Raw genomic sequence first — 25,906 nt, 5'->3', positions numbered from 1 at the left:
ATGTCTGACTCTTTATGACCCCATGGACTGTAGCCTACTAGACTTATCCATCCATAGAATTTTCCAGGCAAGAGTACTGGAATGGGTTGCCATTTCCTTCTCCAATAGCTGATTTTATTAAAATGGAATAGTCTAGCTTTTGCCCAGTAGTCCCTGGTTTCAGAAACTTAACAGACAAAACCAGTTGTTTTATTTCCTGAAATATGGGAGTCTTCTGTAATGAAAACAAATGTAGCATGGCATTAAACCCCATCAATCAGCAAAATAGCATCTTGCGGTTCATAAATGCATATTTTAGATTTAGCAAGCCTCTGACCATGAGGATAGACTTAGCATTTCTACTTTGCAGTCTCAACCACCATGATATTGTTAATGATGCTTGTAAGTTAAATTCAGCAACATGTTTCCTAGAAGGGAGGGGGAGACTATATTTTCTTTTTAGATGTTAAGAGTTAGATGATATGGAAATATTTTTCATTTCTAATTTAAAAATTACATAGCCATAGTGCCAGAAAAAGTTCTGAAGAGAAAAAGGTTACCTCAACACCACCAGCCTTTTGTGTATTATCTCATCTCTTGGTTTCTTAATGCAGCAACTCTCCTGTTTCTCTCTAGTGTTCTAAATGTGTTTTTAGGTGTGATTTTTCTCCCATATTTTCCTTTCCACCCCTTTGGGGCACTTTTATTGTTCTTGTTTTTGGCTGATATAGATATGACACTTTAAATATTTTTGTGCATATAGGCTTTTATTCTTGTTTTTAAGTTTTTCCTTAAGAGGAATTCTTAGCAATGGGAATACTGTTATTCCCATTAAATATATATATATTAATGTTAAAAAAGTTGAAAGAATAAGTAAAAATTATTGTTAAATAATTGAAGTTTAAAAAGTTAAAAGTTAATAAGTTAAAAAATATAGTTTTATAACTTATGTAAAGGCATATAAGAGTAGTTTCATTGTGGGTTGGATAAAATTGCTAGGTGTTTGGGTTAGAAATAGTGAAGCCCCTATTACTGAATTCAACTAGAGATGAGGGGGTCCCATATTAAATAACCCTTGAAATAAGTTAATTTTTTAAAAAAGAATCTTATAAATGAGTGTTTAATACAGTCTTATAAATAGGAGCTTAGAGATCATCTAGTTCGACTCATCAAATGTGTGTGTGGGTACATATACTCATGTCTTTGTTGTATTCTAGAGGATATTTCGAAGTAATAAATAAATGTAGGGCTATTTCTGGAATGTTTTAGATTGAGTGTATGGGAGATACAATAGCTTTCATGGGGATTCACCTTTTGTGTGGCTCCTTGGAAAAGACTTAAGAGTCAGAGTTTAGGATTAGTGTAAAAGAGATGGACATGAGTTTGAGTGAACTCCAGGAGTTGATGGACAGGGAGGCCTAGTGTGCTGCAGTTCATGGGGTTGCAAAGAGTCGGACACAACTGAGCGACTGAACTGAGCTGAAAAGAAGTCTTTAATAATTAAACTAAAGTGTTTAATGAATAACTCTTAAAAATAGCCAACAGTGGAAACAGACCTCTTCCAGTGGTTAGTTTTTTGTCATTCAGAATATTCAAGTAAACTCTTTTTCTTCTTGGGATATTAATTTCTAAGTTTGGGGTTGAATCATGAGTCCCTCCTTCCTTTGTGACTGTAGGTATGCTTTTTGATTTAGATAGATCAGTTTCCTGATTCCTACATCATTGAACTTCCTCTGCAGCTCCTTTAACATTTTAAAGCTGTTAGAGTCCTGTTTTAGTGAGCCTGTTTAAGACTTGTTCGCTTGTGTCCTTCTTGGTTCATGTCTGACTCTGCATCTCCTTGGACTGCATCAGGTTACTCTGTCCATTGTATTTTCCAGGCAAGAATACAGGAGAGGGTTGCCGTTTCCTTCTGCAGAGGATCTTCCCAACCCAGGGATCAAACCCTAGTCTCCTGCATTGACAGGCAGATTCTTTACCACTGAGCCACCGGGAAGCCCCAAGACTTGTTGCCTTCATGTTTACTAACTTCATAGAGCAGGCTGCTCTTTCCTCTCTTCATCTCTTTCTGCTTAAGACAAGATGTCTGATAAGCAGTGTGTTCATTTTCCGAAATGCTAAAAACACAAACAAACATAAAGAGGAATCTTTCTAGGATTGCTTTGCTCAGTTGCTGATTTGGAATCTTTGCTTGGGATGGGTTCATTAGAAAATTATACTGGGAAGCTCAGAGGTGTGAACTGGGGGAGATTGGTGATGGGGCCAAACGAATGTGTTACTAGAGTAAGTAAGGAATAAGTGTCTTCTTTTACCCTAACTTTCCACCAAAACCTTTAGGGCTGATATTTTTAAAAATCTGTTTAAGGGTTTGAAAACTTAAAAAAAAAATTATCTGTGATTTATCTTTTTTGTATTTTGATGCTTTTTTGCATTTTACATAGGAGCAAACACATTTGTGAAGAGTTGCTTTTTAGTTTTGATGCTGGTCTTTCAAATAGTCATATCAAAACAAGATACTTTTTTGCCTGCTCACTGTATGTTAAGATAAATTCGATTTAGGCCTAATTCAGAGAATATATTATAAACTTCCTTTAGTATTCACTCAAGTACTACACTTCAGTTTATTGTTTTCTTTCCCAGGCATAGTATATTTTTCCCCCTTTATAATGAGTTCCAGAATCTAGGAATGATGCATGATTAGACCAAATCTAGATGTTTTGATTTAAGTAAAGACAGAAGCCAATTTCATTGATTGAATTGAAGTTTTGGGGGTGGAATTGTATTGTGTACATCATTAATATATTTGAAATCTTCTGAATTTAAAAACATATTAAATCTGCTTTAGTTTTTTTTTCCTTTTTCATGCAAATGAATGAATATTTTACAGTGTAACTTATATGTTCTACAGTAGATTGCTGAAGTCTGGTTTTTCAAATTCAATTTTATTATAGGTAGAATACTTGTATAAAATATATAACTGTGCTCCTCTCATGTCTGTTACTATTTTATAATAGCAGTTCCTTTTTTCATGCACATACCCTTGTCCAGTTAAACTGAAAAAATTTGCTTTGTGAAAGAAGTTTGGAAATTAGAATAAACGGTAACTTTTTGAAACTTCAGTATTTGGTGTAACATTTGAATAGATACACCCATTAACATTTTGAGTTATAAAGGTTTTAACAAAGGACTTGATAGTGCTTTCAAAGAATATCCCAAGGATGATTGTGCAACTTTTATGTATTAAGAGGTAGTTAGTTGAGTGTTTTTGGAGATTCAAAATAACATTTGTTTTCTTTCTTCTAAAAATAAATAATTAATATATGAATGTAAACTTGTTAAAGACTCAAAATATATAGACTAAAATGGCAAACCTAGTTTTTCTTCCTCTCCTACTCAACCCAGTCCCTGCTCTTTCCACCTTTCTCTGTGTTGACAATTGGTAAGTTTTATGATTATATAAAGTTTTACTTTATATACCCAAGTCCACCCCACCCTCCCTCCTCCATAAGCTAAATCTGAGAAAGTAAGTGAATTTTTCTTTTTTGACAGGAAAATAGGATTTATTTGTGGGCGTGAATAAGGAAGGGAAAGCGCCAAGGCTCTTGTGAGTACAAGGCCCCCCATTTTTCCAGGGAACCACGATTAGGGTTGTATTTGACCCCATAGCCGTCTGGAATGAGCCACTTTTCTGCCACCATGTTTTCAAATTCATCTGCATTAAACTTAGTAAATCTCTAGTCTTTGGAGATGTGGGTCTTCTGGCAGCCAGGGATCTTGAACTTGGCCCTGAATAGGGCCTCAATCACATGCCCCTTCTTCTGCAGCTTGGTGCCGATAGACAGTATGACTTGGTCAGTGTGGACCATAGTCACTGTGCCCTGGGGATTTCCAAAGGCAGTACATACTTGTCTGGGACAGCATGCCAGACATGAATGTCTGTCTCTAGGGCTGTCTCTAGGGTCCCTTAGGGTAACCCATATATGCAGCACACTATGTACACTACCAGGGAGGGTGCTGTTTGCAGCCACTGCACATTAGACCTCCATGGGGAAAGTGATATTTAATGAAATATTTTTGTTATTGTAACAGCTGTGTTATTAATGCTTGACCAACTTAGGTTCATATTGTAAGGGTATTTCAGAGCACTTATTATTAATGCATTGAGTCTTTTTTTGCATTATCAGTGTGTTCAGTGGCTATGTCATTTTCAGAGGTTGTTTTTGTTTCATTTTGTTTTTTAAGCAGTGCCTATGAGACAGCAAAGTGACCTTGTATTTGGGTTCCAGAGCCATGCTGGCTTCCAGTCTTGAACAATATTAGTAACTATTCCTTGGGAAAATCCTATGATCATTGTAGGTCTTTTTTTAAGGATATGTAAAATGATAAAGTCAGTCTATTCTGTACCATATATGATTTCTCTCAACTCTTAATTTCAAAGCACCCTTTTATTTGGAGAATAGTGACATTTTAAAAGTATAGAGAAGCTTGAGGATGTTTTATCACTGCTTTTAGAGGGTAATGTTAGTCACTTTTGGTGACTTTAATTTGAAAGACTTGGTTAGGAACTGAAATTCCCATAGTAGCATTCATATAGAAAATATGCTCTGTTTAATTAGGCTGTCTTCAGAAACACATTGTGGCATAATGGAAAGTAATATTTAGAATTTTGGGCTATCTTATTTTCCCAAGCTCCTCAGTTTATTTCCTTTCTTCATATATACATAATCCATAAAATAGTCATTGGGAGGGAAACCGATGTCCAAATTTGATTTCTAAAATATATAATAGGTAGTGCTTGGATTTTTAAAGAATGGTAAAATTAATCCCATATGTTAGTACTGTATCTTGAAGTGTTATAGTTTCCTCTTTATTTCACTGAAATTCTACTGATTTTTAGTTCAGTTACTTGGTTTGGACATGAAGTGAATTGTCTTCTGTTTTGTTTTTCTTGGAAACTTTTGGAGTGAGGGTAAGTAAAAAATTTTTATTCAAATTTTTTTTCGTAGAATTGTTGAGAAACATTAAGCCATTATCTCTTGGTTAGGTTTTCCACTATTTTAACTGGTCTCCTTGCTTTCACTCTTGCTTTGCTTGTAAGCTATCATAGCAGCCACTGACCCTTTTAAAAAACACATCAGTGAAGTGTATGGTATGTGGGTTACATCTGAGTAAAGCTGTAGAAAATAGGAAAAAAATCACGTTAGGTTATGTCATCCTTCTATTCATAACCCTTAAAAGGTTTCTCTCCTTAGAAAGGCAAAGTTCTTAACAGAACTTAGAACACGGTTTATCTATTCTCTTTTTCCCTTCTCCTCCATCTCCTTCTACTCCACCCTACCCCATTTCAGAGACTGTTTTTACCACTCTTCCTAGCTCACGCTACAGCAACCACATTGTACCTTGTGCTCATCAGACATCCCTTTATTGTTCCTTGCCTTTTTATATGCTGTTTTGTCTTATCTATGTCTTGCTCCTTCATGTCTTTTTAGTCTCTGCTTACACACTGATGTATCAGAGAAGCCTTCTCTAAGTTTCCTGTATAATAAACGACAACCCCTTTCTACCGCCTTCCTTTTTCTTTATCTTCTTTACCTGTTTTGATTTTCTTTATTATACTTCTCAATACCTGATATTATTTTTTTGTCCTGACTACGGCTTGTGCTTAGTTGCTCAGTCATGTCTGACTGTGACCCCATGGGGAGTGGTAGGGGTTTAGTCACTAACTCCTAACGAACTCTTGCAACCCTATGGACTATAGCCCACTAGGCTTCTCTGTCCATACAGATTCTCCAGGCAAGGATACTGGAGTGGATTGCCATGCCCTTCTCTAGGGGATCTTCCCAATCCAGGGATTGAACACAGGTCTTCTGCATTGCAGGCAGATTCTTTACTGTCTGAGTCACCACGGAAGCCCATGAATACTAGAGTGGGTTGACTTTGGCTTAGTGGTAAAGAATCCACCTGTCAATGCAGGAGGTATGGATTCAAGCCCTGGGTCAGGAAGATCCCCTGGAGGAGGAAATGGCAACCCATTCCAGTGTTCTTGCCTGGAAAATCCTATGGACAGAGGAGCCTTGTAGGCTACAGTCCATGGGGTCACAAGAGTTGGTTAGGACTTAGTGACTAAACCACCACCACTCCCCAGTAGAATATGAGCTCCAGAAAAGCAGCTCAGAAGATGACTGGCAAGATTTAGGGAGGCAGAATGTGGCAAATCCTTGGGACATTAGTTTCACTGTGTTGGAGTAAGGGCTCCGCAGCAGCAAACATTTGATCATCCCTGCCTCTTTCTTTGGCCAACCTTGAGAACTTGGGCTGCAGCATAACTTCTGCTTCAGCACTGCAACACCTGTAGCATATCAAAACAGTTCAGCTTATTTTATTTTGATTGATGGATTGATTTTTTTTTGTGTGTGTGGGGGGGTAGAAAAATGGCTGAGTAATATTAGTCCAGTTGCAATTAATATGTTTGGTAGATCTTTGACAGTGAACTCTAGGCATTAGCCAATGACTTACTCATTGTGTGTTTGTGTGAAGAAGGGAAAAACACAATCCAAATAACGTCTAATTACTTGGGGATTTGACTCATAACGTCCTCATCCCTTTTCCTCAATTGTGATAAATTTTCAAAGCATTTTCTTCTTGTTAAACTAAGGAGGATAAACAATTTTTTTCACTTTGGTTTTACTTGTACTTATTCATTGTTCCCTTGACTAAATACTTGGCATAATTAAAATGAGTCCCATGTGTGTTAATTAGTAAACAGTTAAGTCAAAGACCTTGGCCAGCATAATAGACATCATCTAAATTTTCTTTTTCTGTGTTTAGCAAAGGAAAGTGTTAAGTTTGAATTTTGTTGAACATGACTTTTTTTTTCTCCTTTTTTTCCCCCTCCTCCCATGCCCCAGATTCATTTTGGTTGTTACATTTATTATTTTGGGAGAAAGTTAAAATTGTATAAAACTCTTTCACTCTCTCTCTCCTTTTCTTCTCATCCCAACAAGTAGGTCTCCATTTATTTTCTCGTTTTGGAGTAATAACTTACCTTCACAGGAAAAGTCCTGAGTCATAGAATTGGGACTTTCACATACTACTGAATGGACAACCCTAAATTATAGTTTTGAAATATCTGTTTTTTAAAAATCTTTTTCTCCCTATTTTCAATATCTGTTAATTATCTACATCTGGATATATTTTAATCATGCTGCCAATCCCAATACATTAAAACTCAGCAGAGTAAATGCCAGGCATGTGATACACATTTAATGTTTGTTAAATACATTTTTTTGTTACAAATCTTCTCCCCTGCTCCATATTTTTTAAAATTGGAGCCTTTCCTACACATGGGAAAAGTTTTCTAAATTGTGGCTGGCAGGGATGATAGATTAGGAAAGGGATGTGTAATTCAGGGTGGTACAGTGAATTTAGTCTTTTGAGTCAGAAAGATTTGTATTTGAATCTAGGCTTTGTGATTTTCGTTTTTAAGCTCTGACCTGATAAAGGTTAACTCCTCTGAGTCTTTATTCCCGCATATGTTAGATTTGAATAATACTGTTGCAGATTGACTGTGATGAATACATGGGATTATTTGTAAAGTAGCTTTCTTAAATTTGTGTGTGTGTGTGTGTGTGTGTTTGTAGTTTATGGGTGTGTATGATCAAATATAAGTGTTTTTGAACTCATCTTTTCTTCCTTATCTCATCATTTGTTAAACTTGGCCTAAAGAATCTTTGTAGCCTTCATTTTCTCTCTGCTGGCACATTCTTTGATCTAGATTGCATGTTCTCCCTTATGTGCCTTTTTGGTCCTGTTTGAGGTGAGTGAAAGATCGTAAAGAAACTGAGGCAGCCTGGAGTAGTTAGAGAATACCCTAAGATAGGGTCTTCCCAGGTGGTGCTAGTGGTAAGGAACCTGCCTCCCAGTGAAGGAGATGTAAAAGATGCATGTTTGATCCCTGGATTGGAAAGATCCCCTGGGGAGGGCCTGGCAACCCACTCCAGTATTCTTTTCTGGAGAATCTTATGGACAGAGGAGCCTAGTGGGCTACAGTCCATGGGGTTGCAGAGTCGGACACAACCGAAGCATCTTAGCATGCACACACCCTAAGATAGCATATAAACTAAAACCTCTCTAACCAAGGTCTCTATTTAGCTTTTGTTATGAAATATAAAGCTTCCCTGGTGGCTCAGACAGTAAAGTATCTGCCTGCAATGTGGGAGAACCGGGTTCGATCCCTGGATCGGGAAGATCCCCTGGAGAAGGAAATAGCAACCCACTTCAGTACCCTTGCCTGAAAAATCCCGTGGATGGAGTAACCTAGGCTACAGTCCATGAGGTTGCAAAGAGTCAGACATGACTGAGCAACTTCACTTTTCACTTTTACTTTGACTTTACGAAATATAAAAGCTAGCTTTCAATTCTTGTTGACCTTGAAAATTAGCACCATACCCTCTGATTGTACCAAATTCTATCTCTCAAGGATTTCTCTTGCCTTGGGTTTATACCTTAACTGTTTGTGCTTCTCACTCTCCTTAATCTCTGGATACTCTGATTTACTTTATGGCTTCAGTTATCATCTATATGTTGTCGATTGTCACATCAAAATTTCTAATCTTAAATTGCACTTTTGAGCCCAGCCCTGAGAAGTTATAATGCTGCTGCTGCTAAATCACTTCAGTTGTGTCCAACTCTCTGCAACCCCATAGACAGAAGCCCACCAGGCTCCCCTGTTCTGGGATTCTCCAGGCAAGAACACTGGAGTGGGTTGCCATTTCCTTCTCCAATGCATGAAAGTGAAAAGTGAAAGTGAAGTCACTCAGTCGTGTCTGACTCTTAGTGACCCCATGAACTGCAGCCTACCAGGCTTCTCCATCCATGGGATTTTCCAGGCAAGAGTACTGGAGTGGGGTGCCATTGCCTTCTCCGAGAAGTTATAATAAGTTGACTTCTAATAAATCCATTTTGAAGGGCAGTGGATTCAGATATCTAAAGCAACTTGATATTTCTCCCACAAAGAAAAACAAACTTGTTCTTCCTCTTTGTTTTGGTAAATAGTATCCTTGTTCAGTTAAGTCAGATCTTTGTGTTGATGTCCATTAGTCAAAGACCATCAGATATATGCTCACAGTAAACAAAATCAGGTTTGTTGATGCTTTCTGCAGCAAGAAAGCCACACATCATAGGGAGCCATGTGGTGACTCAGCATGACTTTGCTAAACAAACTTAGAGAATATGGGCTTTTGTTAGATAATTTGGGGGAGGATTCAGGTAATTGGAGAAGATTTGCTGTGGATTAGGTACTGTCAAGAAGTGAGGCTAAGGGACTTCCCTGGTGGTTCAGTGGTTGGGACTTTGCCTTCCAGTGCAGGGGTGCGGGTTCAAGCCCTGGCTGGGGATATGGGATCCCACATGCCTTCTGGCTAAAAAACCAAGGCATAAAATAGAAGCAGTACTTAACAAATTCAATAAAGAGTTTAAAAAAAGATAAGAAGTGAGTCTACTTCTTTGATTGGATATCTTAATAAATCTTATCATCCCAGAACTGAGATGACCAGGCTGAGCCTAAAACTATAATTGGTAAAGAAGCAGCAGTCACTTGTGTTACCTAGAATTTTCTTTTTTGGTGGTTGTGCAGACCTTGCCTTTATCTGTATTCAGACAGACACAAATTGACTTGGTTTTGCCTCACTTCCATCGTGGTCTCAGAGAACCTTTTATCTGATGTTGGTGATCTGTGGATTCCATTTGTCAGAAAAGCGCCAAAATCTAACATATGAGTGCTGGGCTACTTCTTAGCTATGAGAGGCTGTTTTCTCTTTTTTATTTGTTTGGAATAGATGTAGATGATGAGATAGCATATGGATAGCAGGAAGATGGATTAAGAGTATTTAGACAGGGTTTATGAACAAAGAATTTACATGTGATTGGATATTTTATGTGTGAGAGGCAGTGGAGAAACTTACTCTGTTTGAAATATATCAGTAGAGCCTACTGTTAATGTTGAAGCAGAGATGTCTAGATGGTTTATTCTTTACTAGGGGAAGAGGAGTTGAGGGTGGGGTTATATATCAATCATATATTAGGCTTTTTAAAACGAAACATTTTACATATTTACTGTGTGCCAGACACTTAAGCGCTTAGGTAATCACACTTAAGTGATCTTTCTTAATCTCTTGGGTTGATTGGGTTAGGAAGGAAGGATGGCTATCCCTGGCATTTGAGAGTCAGAACCAAACTGGAGGTCTGAGTTGGGCCAGTGGTATTAAGTAATGTTTAAGAGTATGAGTTTCATCATAATAGGTTGGATTTGAATCCTGCCATCACCTCCCAATTAGTAGTGATAAGATTTTTTGAAAGTTTCCTTACCTCTTAGAATCTCTGTATTGTACAGATTTAAATGAGCACTAATAATAATACCATCTTCAGATGATTGGCTATACTTGGCACTTAGTAAACACTGGGTATATAATGGCTGCTGTTACTGCATTTCTCTTGTTGGCTGTGTGCCTTTGGACAAATCATAAAACTCATGTCCTCAGTTCTGACATAATTTTACAGGGTTGGTATAGGGATCAAAAAGTGTACATGGAAGTACTTTAGAAAGAAAGCACTTATATACAATAAAATAGATGTTAATGTATATTGTCTCTCAAGTGTTTGAATTTACTTGAAAAGTAAAGGACTGTGGTTGCGTTTTGATGTTTCTGCATCAATTTATATAGAATCTTGAATGTTAGGATGAGAAATTTCAGTTTGACGCTGTGGACTTTAGAGGTTCAGCTATCAGACAGATTTCAGAGCAGGAGGATGAGATAAAGAAAACAGTGGCCTAGGAACTTGGAATTGGAAAGACAGAGCCTAAAGGTTCAAAGACCAGATCTAGGAAGCTAAATTTCAGGCTAAGTAGATAATGGTGCCCCAGATAGGTGAAATGATAGTGAAAGTGAAAAATCTGAGGTATTTCTAAAGAATTACAATTTAATTACAAGTTGAAATTATAATTAAGCTGAAGTTGAAGCTATAGATATAAAAACAACACAGGCTTCTTGAACTTTAAATTTGGAAATGGATTGGCCTCATCTATTCCAGTTGAGCTCTTTCAAATCCTAAAAGATGATGCTGTGAAAGTGCTGCACTCAATATGCCAGCAAATGTGGACAACTCAGCAGTGGCCACAGGACTGGAAAAGGTCAGTTTTCATTCCAATCCCAAAGAAAGGCAATGCCAAAGAATGCTCAAACTGCCACACAATTGCACTCATCTTACCTGCTAGCAAAGTAATGCTCAAAATTCTCCAAGCCAGGCTTCAGCAATATGTGAACCATGAACTTCCAGATTTTCAAGCTGGATTTAGAAAAGGCAGAGGAACCAGAGATCAAATTACCAAAATCCGCTGGATCATGGAAAAAGCAAGGGAGTTCCAGAAAAAAATCTATTTTTGCTTTATTGACTATGCCAAAGCCTTTGACTGTGTGGATCACAATAAACTGTGGACAATTCTGAAAGAGATGGGAATACCAGACCACCTGACCTGCCTCTTGAGAAATCTGTATGCAGGTCAGGAAGCAACAGTTAGAACTGGACATGGAACAACAGACTGGTTCCAAATAGGAAAAGGAGTACGTCAAGGCTGTATATTGTCACCCTGCTTATTTAACTTACATGCAGAGTACATCATGAGAAATGTTGGGCTGGAAGAAGCACAAGCTGGCATCAAGATTGCCGGGAGAAATATCAATAACCTCAGATATGCAGATGACACCACCCTTATGGCAGAAAGTGAAGAAGAACTAAAGAGCCTCTTGATGAAGGTGAAAGAGGAGAGTGAAAAAGTTGGCTTAAAGCTCAACATTCAGCAAACGAAGATCATGGCATCTGGTCCCATCACTTCATGGGAAATAGATGGGGAAACAGTGGAAACAGTGTCAGATAATTTTTTTGGGCTCCCAAACCACTGCAGATGGTGACTGCAGCCATGAAATTAAAAGATGCTTACTCCTTGGAAGGAAAGTTATGACCAACCTAGACAGCTTATTAAAAAGCAGAGACATTACTTTGCCAACAAAGGTCTCTCTAGTCAAGGCTATTCCAGTAGTCATGTATGGATATGAGAGTTGGATTATAAGGAAAGCTGAGCGCCAAAGAGTTGATGCTTTTGAACTGTGGTGTTGGAGAAGACTCTTGAGAGTCCCTTGGACTACAAGGAGATCCAACTAGTCCATCCTAAGGGAGATCAGTCCTGGGTGTTCATTGGAAGGACTGATGTTGAAGCTGAAGCTCCAATACTTTGTCCACTTGATGCGAAGAGCTGACTCATTTGAAAAGACCCTGATGCTGGGAAAGATTGAAGGCGGGAGGAAAAGGGGATGACAGTGCATGAGATGGCTGGATGGCATCACCTACTCAATGGACATGAGTTTGGGCAAACTCCGGGACTTGGTGATGGGCAGGGAGGCCTGGCCTGCTGCAGTCCATGGGGTTGCAAAGAGTCCGACTGAACTGAACTGATTTAGATGTAAGTAGTAAGTTTGAAGAAATAGCCTTACGGCAATGTACAGAATTACTGGAGACTTTTGGTTTTAGGTATTTATTTGGCTTTCCCCATAAGACTCAAGTGTATACAGTGCAAAAAGAAAAGTGTTGATTTCAGGCTACAGGTCTCAGTGGAGCTGTAAAGAATTTGATTTTAAGTTAAAATAAGTATAAATGTGTTAGAAATGTTATGATTAAAATCTGTTTCCTCTGCTGTAGTTAGGGGTGAAATTACTTGAAATGCTTCAAAAAAATGATAGATGAATAGATATATGATAAATCAACAATAGAAAAATGTTAATTTTAAAATCTCAGTGGTGGGCACAGAGATGTTCACTGTAAAATTCTTTAATCTTTTGAATATTTTTGAAAGCTTTAATAATAAAATGTTGGAGGAAGAGTGGAGATATATAATGTTTGCTAAAGGCTAGTCTTTGTGTGCCCTGACTTAAGACTTTTGTTTTCTCTGTAGGAACTTTCCGCTGTACCTTTTGCCAGACAGAGGTAGAAGAAGATGAATCAGCAATGCCCAAAAAAGATGCACGCACACTTTTGGCAAGGTTTAATGAACAAATTGAGCCTATTTATGCCTTGCTTCGAGAGACAGAGGATGTAAACTTGGCCTATGAAATACTTGAACCAGAACCTACAGAAATTCCAGCCCTGAAACAGAGGTGAGTATAGGCTCTGTACTCTTACCAAGAATACCTTTAAGCTCGCCGTTTTTTTAACCGCCTGTACTTTGGAGAACAGGTAAGTAATTTAGTAGGAGACTAAAAACTGTAAGATTAAGTGGATTCTAAGCTCTGCCACACTTGTATTAACTTGTGCCTTTGATGAAATTTGTTTGTACTGAATGCAGAACAGTGTGGGCCTTAGAAAAAATCTTTAAATAGGTTTGATTTTAAGTACTCAATCAGCTTGGGCCTGCTGCAACTCTTCTAATTGTTGGTTAGTCCCAAATTGGTTCTGCCTCTTGGGAAAATCTGAATTTTTACCTAGTCAAGTTCTGAAGCCTGAAGTTCTTTAAGAAATACAGCAATCACTTTTTAAATTTGTATTTGAAGCATTCTAACCACACTTTTCTTGCCTTCCTTAGCTTTCAGTGCAAATTTCTTGAGAGTGAAGTATAAGTGGGTGTTACCTATGGGTTAATACTTCTTTCTATGGCTCTCTGTTTTTATCAGTGTATCCTAATGTTTGAATTGTAGAGGCAGCCTTCATTTTGTCATGCCATAAAAAGCAGTTTATCTTCTTCTTTGAAAACCATAAACAAGAATTGAGATCAGGGAGTGCTCTCCTATTATACCCTTTTTCTTTCTTCTTTCCAGTTTCAAGCTGATGGCTTAGAGTTTATACACATCTACTCCATTCCATAGAACCCAATAGTCCAAATTGTATAGATTTTGGGAGCACTCTTAGTATTTTATGTTCTCTGATACAGATGTTGCTGAAAAGCCAGTTATGGGCAGTTCTGAGAAAATTGAATTTCATTTTGGTGGTTAAAAACAATCTTAATTATATAGAAGGTTTTGTATTTGTACAAATCAGTGTGAATTTTCTTTCCTAGCATATGTGTCAGTTAGAATGCCTCTATCTGTAATAATAGAACACCAATTAGAAGTAGCTTAAACAGTAAGAAAAACATTCTAGCATGACCAAAAGTCCTTAGGTAGCACAGCTCAGAATTAATTTCACAGCTCAATTACATCTTCAAGGATCTAGATTTGTTCCATATTTACTCTACTGAACTCAGCCTGTTGGTTGTCCTCTTGGGACCACCAGGGGAGCTAGCTAAGATGGCCATGTCTTTCTAGGTATCACATATAGATGAAAATGTTCAAGTGCAGAAAATGGGACCATCCCTTCCTTGTGTCCTGTTTTAAGATGGAAGAAAGCTTTCTCAGAGGCCACCTTCATCCTGCTGTATCCACCAATGTCACATTGGCCAGAATTGCTTATTTGCTTATTTCTAAACCAGCATCTCACAAAGAAAATGAGATCACATGATTGATGCTTAGACTGGTTAAGGTTTACCTCCTAGGACTAAGTGAGGTCCCAGAGTCCTTTGAAGCAAATAGCCATCACTACTTGAATAAAATTGATAAACAAAGGAGAGGAGCCATAATTGATAGGCATCCAGCATCATCCACATTACAGATAGCCTTGAATTTTTCTTACTGGTTGTTGGTCTCTTAATCAAGAATTTATTTGTTATATCTTTTTCTGTGTGTTTAAATAATACTGCAACCCTGTCAGAATAGCCCGTGAGGGAAATTTGTTTTACAAAAATACATACATTTTAAGCTTATGGGTTATTTCATATTGAAGTGTGTTTTAGACATTTTCTCTGATTGCTTTCTGTACAGTGTATAATATTAATACTATTTGTGAATTATACTTGTGTTTCCTCCTCTAAATATAGTTTATCTTGTTTATTAAGATCCTTCCCCACTGTAGTAATATTCATTCACCACCACCATTGGCATTCTACCTCTATTGTTTCACACTTACCACAGTCCACCTCCCATTCCAGGACCTTTACTTAGGTATCCCTCAGTCCATGCTGGAGATAAGTCTGAGCAACGTGAGAGGCCTAACAGCAGCTCAGTATATCAGATCACCTGCTTCTCTTTAGGAGTGATGGAAATACTAATCAAAAAAGAGGCTACTCAACAGCTTGGTCAATAAGAAGAAAGGGGGAAATGAAGGCAGGCAAGAAAGATAGAATGGGGTACTTGGACTTCCAGCCAGAACAAAATACAATTGCTTCTACATAGTTAGGAACAAGACTGTTAAGAGCTAGGTTAGAAGGTGTTACTCTGGCTAAGGGGGCCTCACCAGCATTTGACAAGCTCCACTGCTTGTATCCAACATCCTGGAAGTGGTGTTTATTTAGGTTTTCTGTACTGTAGGCTTTGTTTCAGAGCACAACAGTTTTGTAGTAGCCACCCTGCCCCAGCACAAGAAAAGGAAAACATCAGTAGAGTGGTGTGGGAGTACACAGACAATAGTAATGCATTATTTTGTTTAAAAAATTGGTGGCATGATTGTTTGTTTGGCTCCTGTAACCAATTAATTCTAGTTAATCCCTAGAACAGGAACCAGAGGCTGCCTCTGCAAAACTGCCAGTAGATTTAACCCAAGAACTACCGGTGAACAGTTCCAGCCTTTCAGCAAGTTGACCCACTGGTGATATTTAGTTTTCCTGTCCTTCCTAAATGGAATTTCTTGCCAGTAACCTCTCCTTTTCCATCATATCTTACTTAACACTCACCTTAAAAATCTTTAAAAATTTAGTTTTAAAATAATATTCTTCCTTCACCCCTGAGTAAGAGTTACATCTTTTAAAAATTCTACAATTGTTTAAGTAATGTAAAAGGATTCAAAACTGAATTGTCACTTTGGTCATCTTTAAGTGAAATGTGTACATTCTCTCCATAGGAGAAATTTAAGCATGCAGAAGAAGTAAATTCTGTTATCTCTCACCTGGATTTTCTTTAGTGTCACATTTGCTGATGATTTGACTGTATATTTGGTGAAGATATAAATAAAATCTGTGTAGTCAATTCTCCATGCTTAAAAATATCTTTTAAAAAATTCTTCCAAATTTAATAATTTGTTTAACTTGTGGCCAAATCTTTTCTGCCTCAAACCAAAATAAAACCAGTCTTGAGTTTCTGTAATGGAGTAATGAAAACAAGAGACCTTTTAAAAGTAGTCTTATATTCACATTTATTTGAATTGTCCTACTGAAAGTACTGAACACTTGCTAACCTTCAGAAGATAGTCTTCAGAGTTAATGCTAAAGATACAGCGTAGATGACAACTATGTGTTCAAGATGATATGGAGAAATAGTAGCTTCAGAAAGACTGAGTGGATCATTTAAGATTCTGGGTGAAGGAGCAACAAGACAGGATGGAGTTGGCCAAGTCAGAACTAGAGAAGCATTGAGTGGGTGGAGAGAGACAGAAAAGGCATCTGGCTAACTCAAGGAGATGCATGTGGGCGCAGACAGGCTCAGCACAACAAGGTAAGACTATTAGCTGAAGATAGAAGAGACATAAAAGGAGTTAAGGAGACAACTGGGTGAGAGAGGAGAGACTCAGAATGTAGAGTAAGCATAGAAACATGAAAACACAGATCAGGATAAGAGAAGGGAAGACTGAATGCTTGAGAGAGACCAGCTTTTAAAAAGACAACTTACTTACATCAGACTAAGTAGAGTCATATTATAGTGAAAGCAACAACACAACCTTTTAGAAGACAACATGGAAGAGAGAAAAGGAATGAAGAAGAGCAGATATGGATTAAATTGAGATCAACATTGTAAATAATGCAAAAAGTAACATTAGAATGAATGCAGAAAGGAATAAAAGCTAGAAGGAAACCACTTATTTGCAACTGTAACATAAGACTTTAAACTATAGCAAGACGGGTAGATGGATTGGGTACAGAGAGATGCCTCGTAAGCCTAAACTCGGAGTAGGTGAGGAGATAACTAATAAGTCTGTGGGAAAGAATGATGTACAAAGCAGCGCTGGTACAGCTAAGGGCAGTAGTTAGAAGGCATGGCTTAAATGACCAGATCAGCATGGTTTGTACAGCTAGAGAGGGTACATTTATTTTATTTTTTTTCTTTTGAGGGAAAAAGTGGCAGTGGGTCTGTAGATATCTAGAGGCAAGGAGGTATGAGATGAAACCAAGATTACCTCCAGAGAAACATAGTGTTCTCAGGAAGAGATGTAATGAGCCAGTCAGATACACGGACCACAGTATATATCAGTTGCTCAGTCATGTCCAACTCTTTGCAACCCCCATATATATCAGACAAGTCTTAATTAAACATGAGACAAAAAAGTTAAGCAGATGTAAGTGGGCCCAGGAAGAAGTAAGGAGCAATGGAGTAAGCAGACAGGAAGGAGGATCAAAGAGAAGGAAAAATAGTGAGTGGCGTCTGAGAGAAGTGGTACAGAACTTAAAGACTAATAAAGTATTGCTTAGGCTCAGAATGAGAAAGGGTACTGCACAGGAGACAGTTCAGGATCCATGGGAAAATTTTAGGGAAAAAATAGCAGAGAAGTTAGAGAAATGTGGAGCAAGGGAATCAGTAGACATGGAAAAGAACACAGCAAAAGGTATGGAGAAAGATATAGGGCAGGTACTAAGTGAGCAGGTAATTCATGAAACATGGAGATAATTTATGGAATAAAACAGTTGTCTAAACAGAAAGGGAGGGAGAGTCATGCATAGATGTTGATGCAGAAAGCATCAGTAGCAGACAAAGAAAGATAAGGTGTGAGCTTAGACACAGAAAATCAGGTATATTCTAAAGAGTATGGAGCAGATTGAAAGTAAAACAAGCAAAAGGAGCAGCAGAAAGACTAAAACTTAACAGAGATGAGAAAACATTAAGTGACTAGAGAAAAATAAGGAGTGATCTGGCCTGAAGCATGGGTCTTCCCTGGTGGCTCAGTGGTAAAGAATTTGCCTGCCAATGCAGGAGACACAGGTTCAATTCCTGGTCTGGAAAGATCCCACATGCCACGGAAAGATCCCTGTGGGCCACAACTGCTGAGCCTGCGCACCCCAGCTACTGAGCCCGCGTGCTGCAACTGCTGAAGCTCTCAGGCCCTGAAGCCTGTGCTCCGCGACGAAATAAGCCACTGCAATGAGAAGCCCTTGCACTGCAGTGAAGAGTAGTCCTTGCTCACTGCGACCAGAGGAAAGCCCTTGCAGCAGTGAAGACCCACCACAGCCAAAAATAAATACATTGTTTTTTAAAAAAATCATGGCTATTAGAGGTAAAAAGCTAAACAAAATAGACTCAGAAATAGATTATGGTTGCCATGGAGTAGAAATAATGGTTGGAGCTGGATATGGAGAATTGGTGTAGGTGCAGAGATGGAGAGATACAACTTGACAGAAAAGAGGCTAATCTCTGCATGAAGATTTGCTTATTTGGTGAGTTGCAGAAGAACATTGATTCTGAGTTGAAGTCTGGCTTTGTAGAATATTTTTTTAGTTTCTCAGCACACGAAAAACAGGGAAAAGCCCATAGAACTACTTTGAATTTTTCTGCATTCAGCTGAAAAGATGCTTTTAAAAATATAACATGTGTTTTGTTTTGTTTTAAAACAAAATTCTCATCAAAGATTTTACTGGCAGAGAGTTTTGCCAGACTAGTATCTTTAAGTGGTCTATGTCGCTCTATCTTTCTCTCCTCTCACTAAATATATTTATTGAAACATCTTAATCTATCCAACCTCAAGCGTTTGTACATACCAGAGGATTCAGAGTTTAAGGAACTTAAATATAAATATGATGTGTTCTTCTAACCAATGTAAGCTTCACCCAGAGGTATAAGAGCAAATTCTCAGAATTATTAAAGCATGTGTGCATGATCACATTTATATGTAATGCTTCAGTAATCACTTCCCCAGCCGCCCTTCTTTTCCTGCACTAAGCCTTCAAGTTTTCTTGTTTCTTTCCTCCTCTGATCTTTTTATGTAGCAAGGACCGTGCAGCATCTGCTGCTGGAGCTGCTGGCCTGGTAGGTGGGCACCACCGGGAAGCGTGGACCACCAAGGGTCCCTCCTATGAGGACTTATACACTCAGAATGTTGTCATTAACATGGATGACCAAGAAGATCTTCATCGAGCCTCACTGGAGGGGAAATCTGCCAAAGAGAGACCTATTTGGTTAAGAGAGAGCACTGTCCAAGGAGCATATAGTTCTGAAGAGATGAAAGAAGGTAAGAGTAGAAGTTAGTAAGATGAATATGTCTTGAGTTCAGTAGAAAATAAACTTGACTTGGTAAGAAATTTTGCCTGGGCAATTCTTAGTTTTACTGAAAACCATTCCCCATCTGTTTTATAAAACAATTGCCTTAGAGCAGAAAGTAAATGGAGCAATAAGCAGTAAAACCAACCAGTATTCTTGTATTATCCTTCAACTTAGTTGAAATAACAGAGACTTTTTAAATCCCTGTTTTTAGATTTGAGAAATTATCATTGTTTTGTCTTAATTTCTTGCAAAAGTACTCTTGTATGCAAAGTGGCCAAATTCATCTCTTCTTTAATCTTCTGTTGCCTTTTTACATGCATTTTTATTTCTTTGAATTGGGAGCCTTAACTATATACTAGCCCAAACTTTTTATGTTGCTTCCTCATAAGTAAAAAGGAGTTGTGCCTCTTGAAATACATAAAAAGATACCACATGAATAAAGAACAAGTATCTCACCATCCAAGAAGATTGACAGAACTTTATACCGGAAGGTTTTAGAAATCTCTGTGAGCCCTGAAGTGTTAACAATTGCATAATAATCAGAAGTTTGAGAGCTGCACCGTTTTACTTTATAAATTTTAGTCTCAAATTACTGGATTTAGAGACTTTGGATGATGATGGTTTAGGAGTAGGTAGGAAATGGGAGGCTAAAACTGGATAAATATTACTCAGAAACTGGGAAACAGGGGTGAAATAGGGAGTCTGTACCTCTAATCAGATTTCATTAATATTATAACCTACCTGCCCCTATTCCTAGGTTATGTATCATTCCCAGTGTATCACTGAGTCTGGTTCTTTAATGCTGAAGAATCATCAGTAACTAAAAACCACTTGTTTACTTGTTTCCTAACTGCTTTTTCCTTCATAATTAGCATTTCTTTTACTAAGAATGTATGCTAAGAATTGTAAAAGTAATGTGGAGTTGGGTAGTGATGATAAAAGCGGGTAATGCCTCTAGTGTGATTCTCTTTAGTTTTTTAATTCCAACTGGAAAAAAATTTCCCTTGGTAGTCATACTTTAGTCTCCCTTCTTCCCATTGATTACCTTGGCTGTGATGTTTAGTTATTTTGATGCAAGTTATTTTAGATTACATGGTAGTTAGTCTGTCAACTATTTAATGGTTTGTTTTCCCAGGCTTGGCTTCTTGCCTATTCTTGAAGCAACAAGCCTTTTTTTCTGTGAACTTAGTAACAAAATCGAAGGAAATAAAGCTATTATTAGCCAGTGTTATATACAATTAGGCTCATAAGTTTAACATTCAATGTTTATAATTCCTAGAATGGTGGCATTTAAATCATAAGGACTTTAAATAAGTCATCTAGCCTTGGTTCCCTTTTGTGAATATTTCCTTCTGTGTATAAAATAGTATATGCTGTTAGGTCTAAATTTGTTCTCATTAGGTTTTGTGACAGTTGAATAGACTCTATCCAGTGAACTGTAAAGTGAGTCTTATTTGTCCTACACTTTATTTTCCTCAGAGTTCAATTTACTTTAATATCTTTAAGAATTTCATAGACTTCAATCATGTCCTCATTACTTTAGTGATAATTCTAATTCTTTTCTACTCTCCTTACAAATCATTCTCTTCCCCCAAGTCATCTCCACCCACATTTTTTGTCTTACTTTAATTGTCTTTTTCTGGACTATCTCCAATTGTAATATACTTTACTTGAGACCTAATGACCAGAACAATACATATTATTTATGAATGATTTATCATTAATTATTTGATTTTTATTTCAAATATCCTTCAGGTTTTACATGACTCATTGCTTTGATTCTGGAAGCATATTAAGACAACTTTAGAATTATTTGCAAGAATTTTTTTTTAGATCCTCTCCTTCCCTTTATGTGGTAGCTTAGATCAGGTTTTTTAGTATATTTTAGATTATTTTTCACTAGGCAGATTTTCTTATACTATGCCAGTACTAAAATAGATCTAGGGACTTACCTAGTGGCCAGGGGTTAAGACTATGCAATCCCAGTGCAGGGGGCATGGGTTTGATCCCTGATTAGGGAAACAAGATCCCTCTTGCTGCACAGCAGAGCCAAAAAAAATTTTTAAACTAAAAAAAAATCCCCCAAACTCAGCAGATTTGAAAAACAAACTAGATCTGACACTCTTATGCCCACTTATTCAACCTTCAGCTCTTCCTGTATTTTTTTGGTGTTAGTTTGGGCTTTAAGTACCCAGAATCGCTTAGCCTCATCAGCGAGCTTGAGAGTTTCCCAGTACACATCTTCTTCGTAATCTATAACTCTGTTAAATAAGACTTCCTAGAACTGGTTTTTCTGCTTTACCATTTAGAGATTTCATTTATCCTTATTTTTTGTCTTCTGTCTATAACAGAGAATTCCTTTTTTGCCTAAGTCTCTTAGGAACCTTGTCAGAAATCTTTTAGACATGACTTCATTTAGTTTTGGCTTGCATACATTACTTGTCTTTTTTTCCCCTTGAAACACTACATTGGCAATAAGGACTCTAAGGAGGAGGGTCAGCTGCCGGCACTATTTTTAAATAAACGGTGAAGTGTGATTTCAGTTCTCATGTCTACATCCATGTTATAAAAAACTTGTTTTCTCTGATCTAAACTTTTTAACTTCTCAATTCCTATTTCCTCTTCTCTTTCTTATATGTCTCATCTTAGGAGTTCTATCTATACATTGTAAAAATGTCCAAGATTACAACTAATTTATTCTCATATGTTAGTGAGAAGATGCTTTCACTTTATCCTTGGCCAGAATTGGGCATAGCAACCAACCCACCCCAGTATGCTTGCCGGGAGAATCCCACAGATAGAGGAGCCTGGTGGGCTACACTCCATAGGGTTTCACAGAGTCGGCCACAAGGAGTGAAGAAACTTAGCCCACACGCGTCTTCTCTTGATAATGATAATAGATAACACTAATCTAAGTGCCAGACCTTTGCAGATATTCACTTAATCACCTTGGTAATCCAGTGAGATAAATACTATTTTCCACCCTTTCTGTACTTCAGAAACCTGTAGCTTGGCCAAAATAACACATCTAATAAATGTTAGTCAGGATTTGAATAAAGGAGTCAGGTTTCAATCAACATTTATATTTGGTATTATTTTCAGAATACAGGATGCAGGTATTTTTCTTAAATTCTTCATTTGTAATGTGTACACAAAATGATAGGAAGTGTGTGATGGGAGAAGTGTCCTTTCTGATACTAGATTCCTAGATAAAGTTCAAAGTACACTTAATTTGCTTCAGGAGAATAAGCTGCTGTTTACTCATTCATCAAATATTTATTCAGTACCTAACAAGCAGTAGGCACTATTCTGGGTGCCTGGGATATATCACTGAGTAAAAAAGGTAAATATCTGTTGTGGAGAACTGACATTTGTGGAAAGTAGGTGACAGAGACTAGACATGAAGTACTATGTTAGAAAATAAATGCTATATGGAAAAAATAGAGCATTAAGAATATAGAGGTAGGGGTGAATTGAAAGAATGTAAAATTTGAGTAAAGACATGAAAGATGCAAGAGAGTACAGGTACCTAGAGGAAGAATATCCCAGGCAAAGGGAATGGGCAGTGGAGAGGGCCTGAGGTAGGAATGTGTGTATGGTGTGCACGGGGAATACTGTGGAGGCCACTGTGACTGGAGCAGAACGAGCAAGGGGGAAGAGAAGGGATAAGTAGGAGGGCAGGAGGAGTTCAGATGATGTGGGACTTTATAGGTTATTGTAAGGCCTTTGGCTTTTGCCCCAAGCAGGATGAGGAGCTTTATTTTGATGTCCTGTTATGCCAGCTACAAACTTGGTCCTTCACAGACATTATTTCATGTTCTTAACCAGAGCCCTAGAAACCAAACACTTCTATCATCCCATCTTATAAAAAATGGTACCAAAGTTTAGAGACTAAATAACTTGCCCAAAGTGTTACAGCTTGCATGTTGGATGAACCAGGGTTCAGATCCAAGCTATATGTCTCTTAAAACCCATGTGCAGGGACTTCCCTGATGGTCCAGTGGTTAAGAATCCACCTTGCAGTGTAGGGAACATGCATTCGACCCCTGGTTGGGAAACTAAGATCCTACATGCCACAGGGCAACTAACCCTGTGTGCCCACTGAAGATCCCATTGTGCCCCAACTAAGACCCGATGTAGCCCAATCAATAAGTAGATATTAAAAAACAAAACAAAACAGACCCAGGTACAGTTGACCTTTGAACATAGGGATAACCTGAGTATAACTTACATTCATAGTTCCTTCACGTCCATGGATTCAACCAACCATGGATCATATATTACTGTAGTATTTACTGTTAGAAAAAATAAGTAAATCCATGTATAAGTGGGCCTGCACAGTTCAAACCTACATTGTTCAAGGGTCACCTATACTTATGGTTTATGTTACTTAAGCTCTAGTTTGTGAGAAACATTTTGAATGTCTTTTGGACAGTAGCTCAAAAAAATGAAACCAGCGAAATCTGTGTTATATTATCCTATATTTAAATATATTAAGCTTTTATATTTTATTAGCTGTAAAGGAATGCCTTTTTTATTTAAGAATATTGACTTTCTGATTTTCTCTTTCCAGGCGGCATAGATATAGACTCATTTCAGGAGCATGAAGAAGGCCACACAGGGCCAGATGATAATGAGGAGGTCATGCGAGCGTTGCTTATTCATGAGAAGAAGACCCCGTCTGCCCCTGCAGGTTCAGTGGGGGCGGCTGCTCCCATGACCGCTGCCAACGGCAGTGACTCTGAGAGTGAGACCAGCGAGTCAGATGATGACTCTCCACCCCGTGTGGCCACTGTGGCTGCACATCACAGGGAAGAAGATGAGGAAGATGATGAATTTGAGGAAGTAGCAGATGACCCCATTGTCATGGTGGCTGGCCGCCCGTTCTCCTATAGTGAAGTGAGCCAGAAGCCAGAGCTAGTGGCCCAAATGACACCAGAGGAAAAGGAAGCATACATAGCGATGGGACAACGCATGTTTGAGGACCTCTTTGAGTGAGCTTTCCCTACCTTTTCCTCCTTTCTCTAATGCTTGTTTCAAAAAGAGATTTCTTACCTTTGAAGAAATGTGTTTAATGGCTTTCTGCCCCTCTTGATGTAAAGCAACTGTTAATCTTGTGCAAACAATAATGGGAGAGAAAGTTTGATTATTCTATGCCAGAAACTTCCCCCACAAGGTAGGTTAGCTATAAGCATTCCCTTTCCTATTACCACAGTATTAATATTTTGCTGTATTCCCTTATCTAATCTTTTTCCTTTCCTTTTTAAGACACATTTTTCTCCCTCTGAAATGAGTGCGACAAGTCTATAAGGTAAATTCTTCCTCTCTGCCTGTAAGAAGCCCATTATGATAGGTTACAGTTTCACTGATCACATCCTTTTTATCTGTTCTGACCAAGCATTCCTAACAGCCCCTGATATTGCTGCCAACCAAGCACCTTCACAACAGGCGAGTCATTGATGTAGGAAAAAAAATCTTAAAGCTTCACATTGCCTCACAGTTGAAGATGGAGTCATTGTATAAGGGGAGATGAGAGTATGTGTGGAAGGAGGATGGTTATGCCTATATCTCATGATTAATATGTAAACCAAAATTGGTGCATTTAGAACTGACTTGACTGACAGATGTTGTTTTGCTTACTGCCTGTGGTTTGTATATTGGATAATAGAAAACAGAAAGTGTGTTTGAAAAGTCCTTAGGAATAAATTAGAGAAAAAAAAATGTGGGCTTAGGATAAGGAGTCCACGTAAAGTATTGAAGAGTCGAGAGCATTGAAAACAGTACTCTTTAAAATTGTTTGAATTTGTGCTGAGACTGGTACCCTTCTTTTTTCAGTTCTTCCCCAGTGCTGTAAATTGTTTAAAGAGGTCATCGTAGCAGAAATCAGCATATAACAATTGATTGCTTCTTTGTTTTTTTCTCTCAACCTTTTTCAAGGCCTTCTTTGTCTCTTTTGATTCTTGTCAAGCATGGTATTTTAGAGTGCATCCAATATATTGTTGAGCATTGTAACCTCAAGGAAAACAGTTTATTTTTGGTTCTGATATGTAGCATGGTATTATTCCCAAAGGCAGAACTTTAAAGAACTTTCATACAAGGGTCTACAGTTGTATTTTTTATAATATTTTCCCTTGCATTGTCATTTTTAGGTATTTATCATTTTCTAGTACATGTGTAAAGTTAAGATAGATTTTAGAGCATCTGAGCCTTGTGTGAAGTAATGTTTCATTAACCTGGGTTGTATTAATGACTAAATATTGACAATAAATCTATTTTATACTGACTGAAATTTGTTAATTTCTAGCTCTGTAACATCTTGGAGCATAATTAAAATGAATACTTTTCCCAATGAAGAAAAGTGTTTCAGAAGTTTTTCTCTTATTGGCATTGTTTCAAATAGTAGATGCAGTTGTATGTGATCTAAACTTTTTTCTGGCTGTAAGTTGCCTTAAGAATGACTTTAAGTATGTACCTTGTGCAAATAGGGCTATTCAACTTTTAAATGTTGTTTTCTAAACGTTGATAGTTTAGAAAGAAGTTCAATAGTAATCAGATGTTAAGTTTTGAAATGTAGTTCTAGGTGAACTGTCAGCTCTTCATTTCAGTGA

General features: G+C 37.8%; 1 protein-coding gene and 1 non-coding gene across 5 annotated transcripts in view; one reads left to right on the top strand and one right to left on the bottom strand.

Moving 5' to 3' along the window:
- GTF2E1 (general transcription factor IIE subunit 1) overlaps window positions 1–25,587 on the top strand; it is a 35,711-nt gene extending 10,124 nt beyond the window's left edge. For all 4 annotated transcript variants that reach the window (XM_040250863.1, XM_040250871.1, XM_040250857.1 and 1 more), the window contains exons 3-5: window positions 12,983–13,184; window positions 19,025–19,266; window positions 23,872–25,587. In XM_040250863.1, the coding sequence (XP_040106797.1) occupies window positions 12,983–13,184; window positions 19,025–19,266; window positions 23,872–24,296 (869 nt within the window). In that variant the 3' untranslated portion in view covers window positions 24,297–25,587. The remainder of the gene's footprint in view (window positions 1–12,982; window positions 13,185–19,024; window positions 19,267–23,871) is intronic.
- LOC120859824 lies at window positions 3,926–4,065 on the bottom strand. Its single transcript, XR_005720163.1, has one exon. It is a non-coding gene; the product is annotated as a small nucleolar RNA SNORA70 (small nucleolar RNA).
- Window positions 25,588–25,906: the final 319 nt, after the last annotated feature.

Source organism: Oryx dammah, unplaced genomic scaffold, assembly GCF_014754425.2.
Source record: "Oryx dammah isolate SB20612 unplaced genomic scaffold, SCBI_Odam_1.1 HiC_scaffold_2, whole genome shotgun sequence".
Taxonomy (NCBI): domain Eukaryota; kingdom Metazoa; phylum Chordata; class Mammalia; order Artiodactyla; family Bovidae; genus Oryx; species Oryx dammah.
This window is presented reverse-complemented; position numbering and strand designations above follow the sequence as displayed.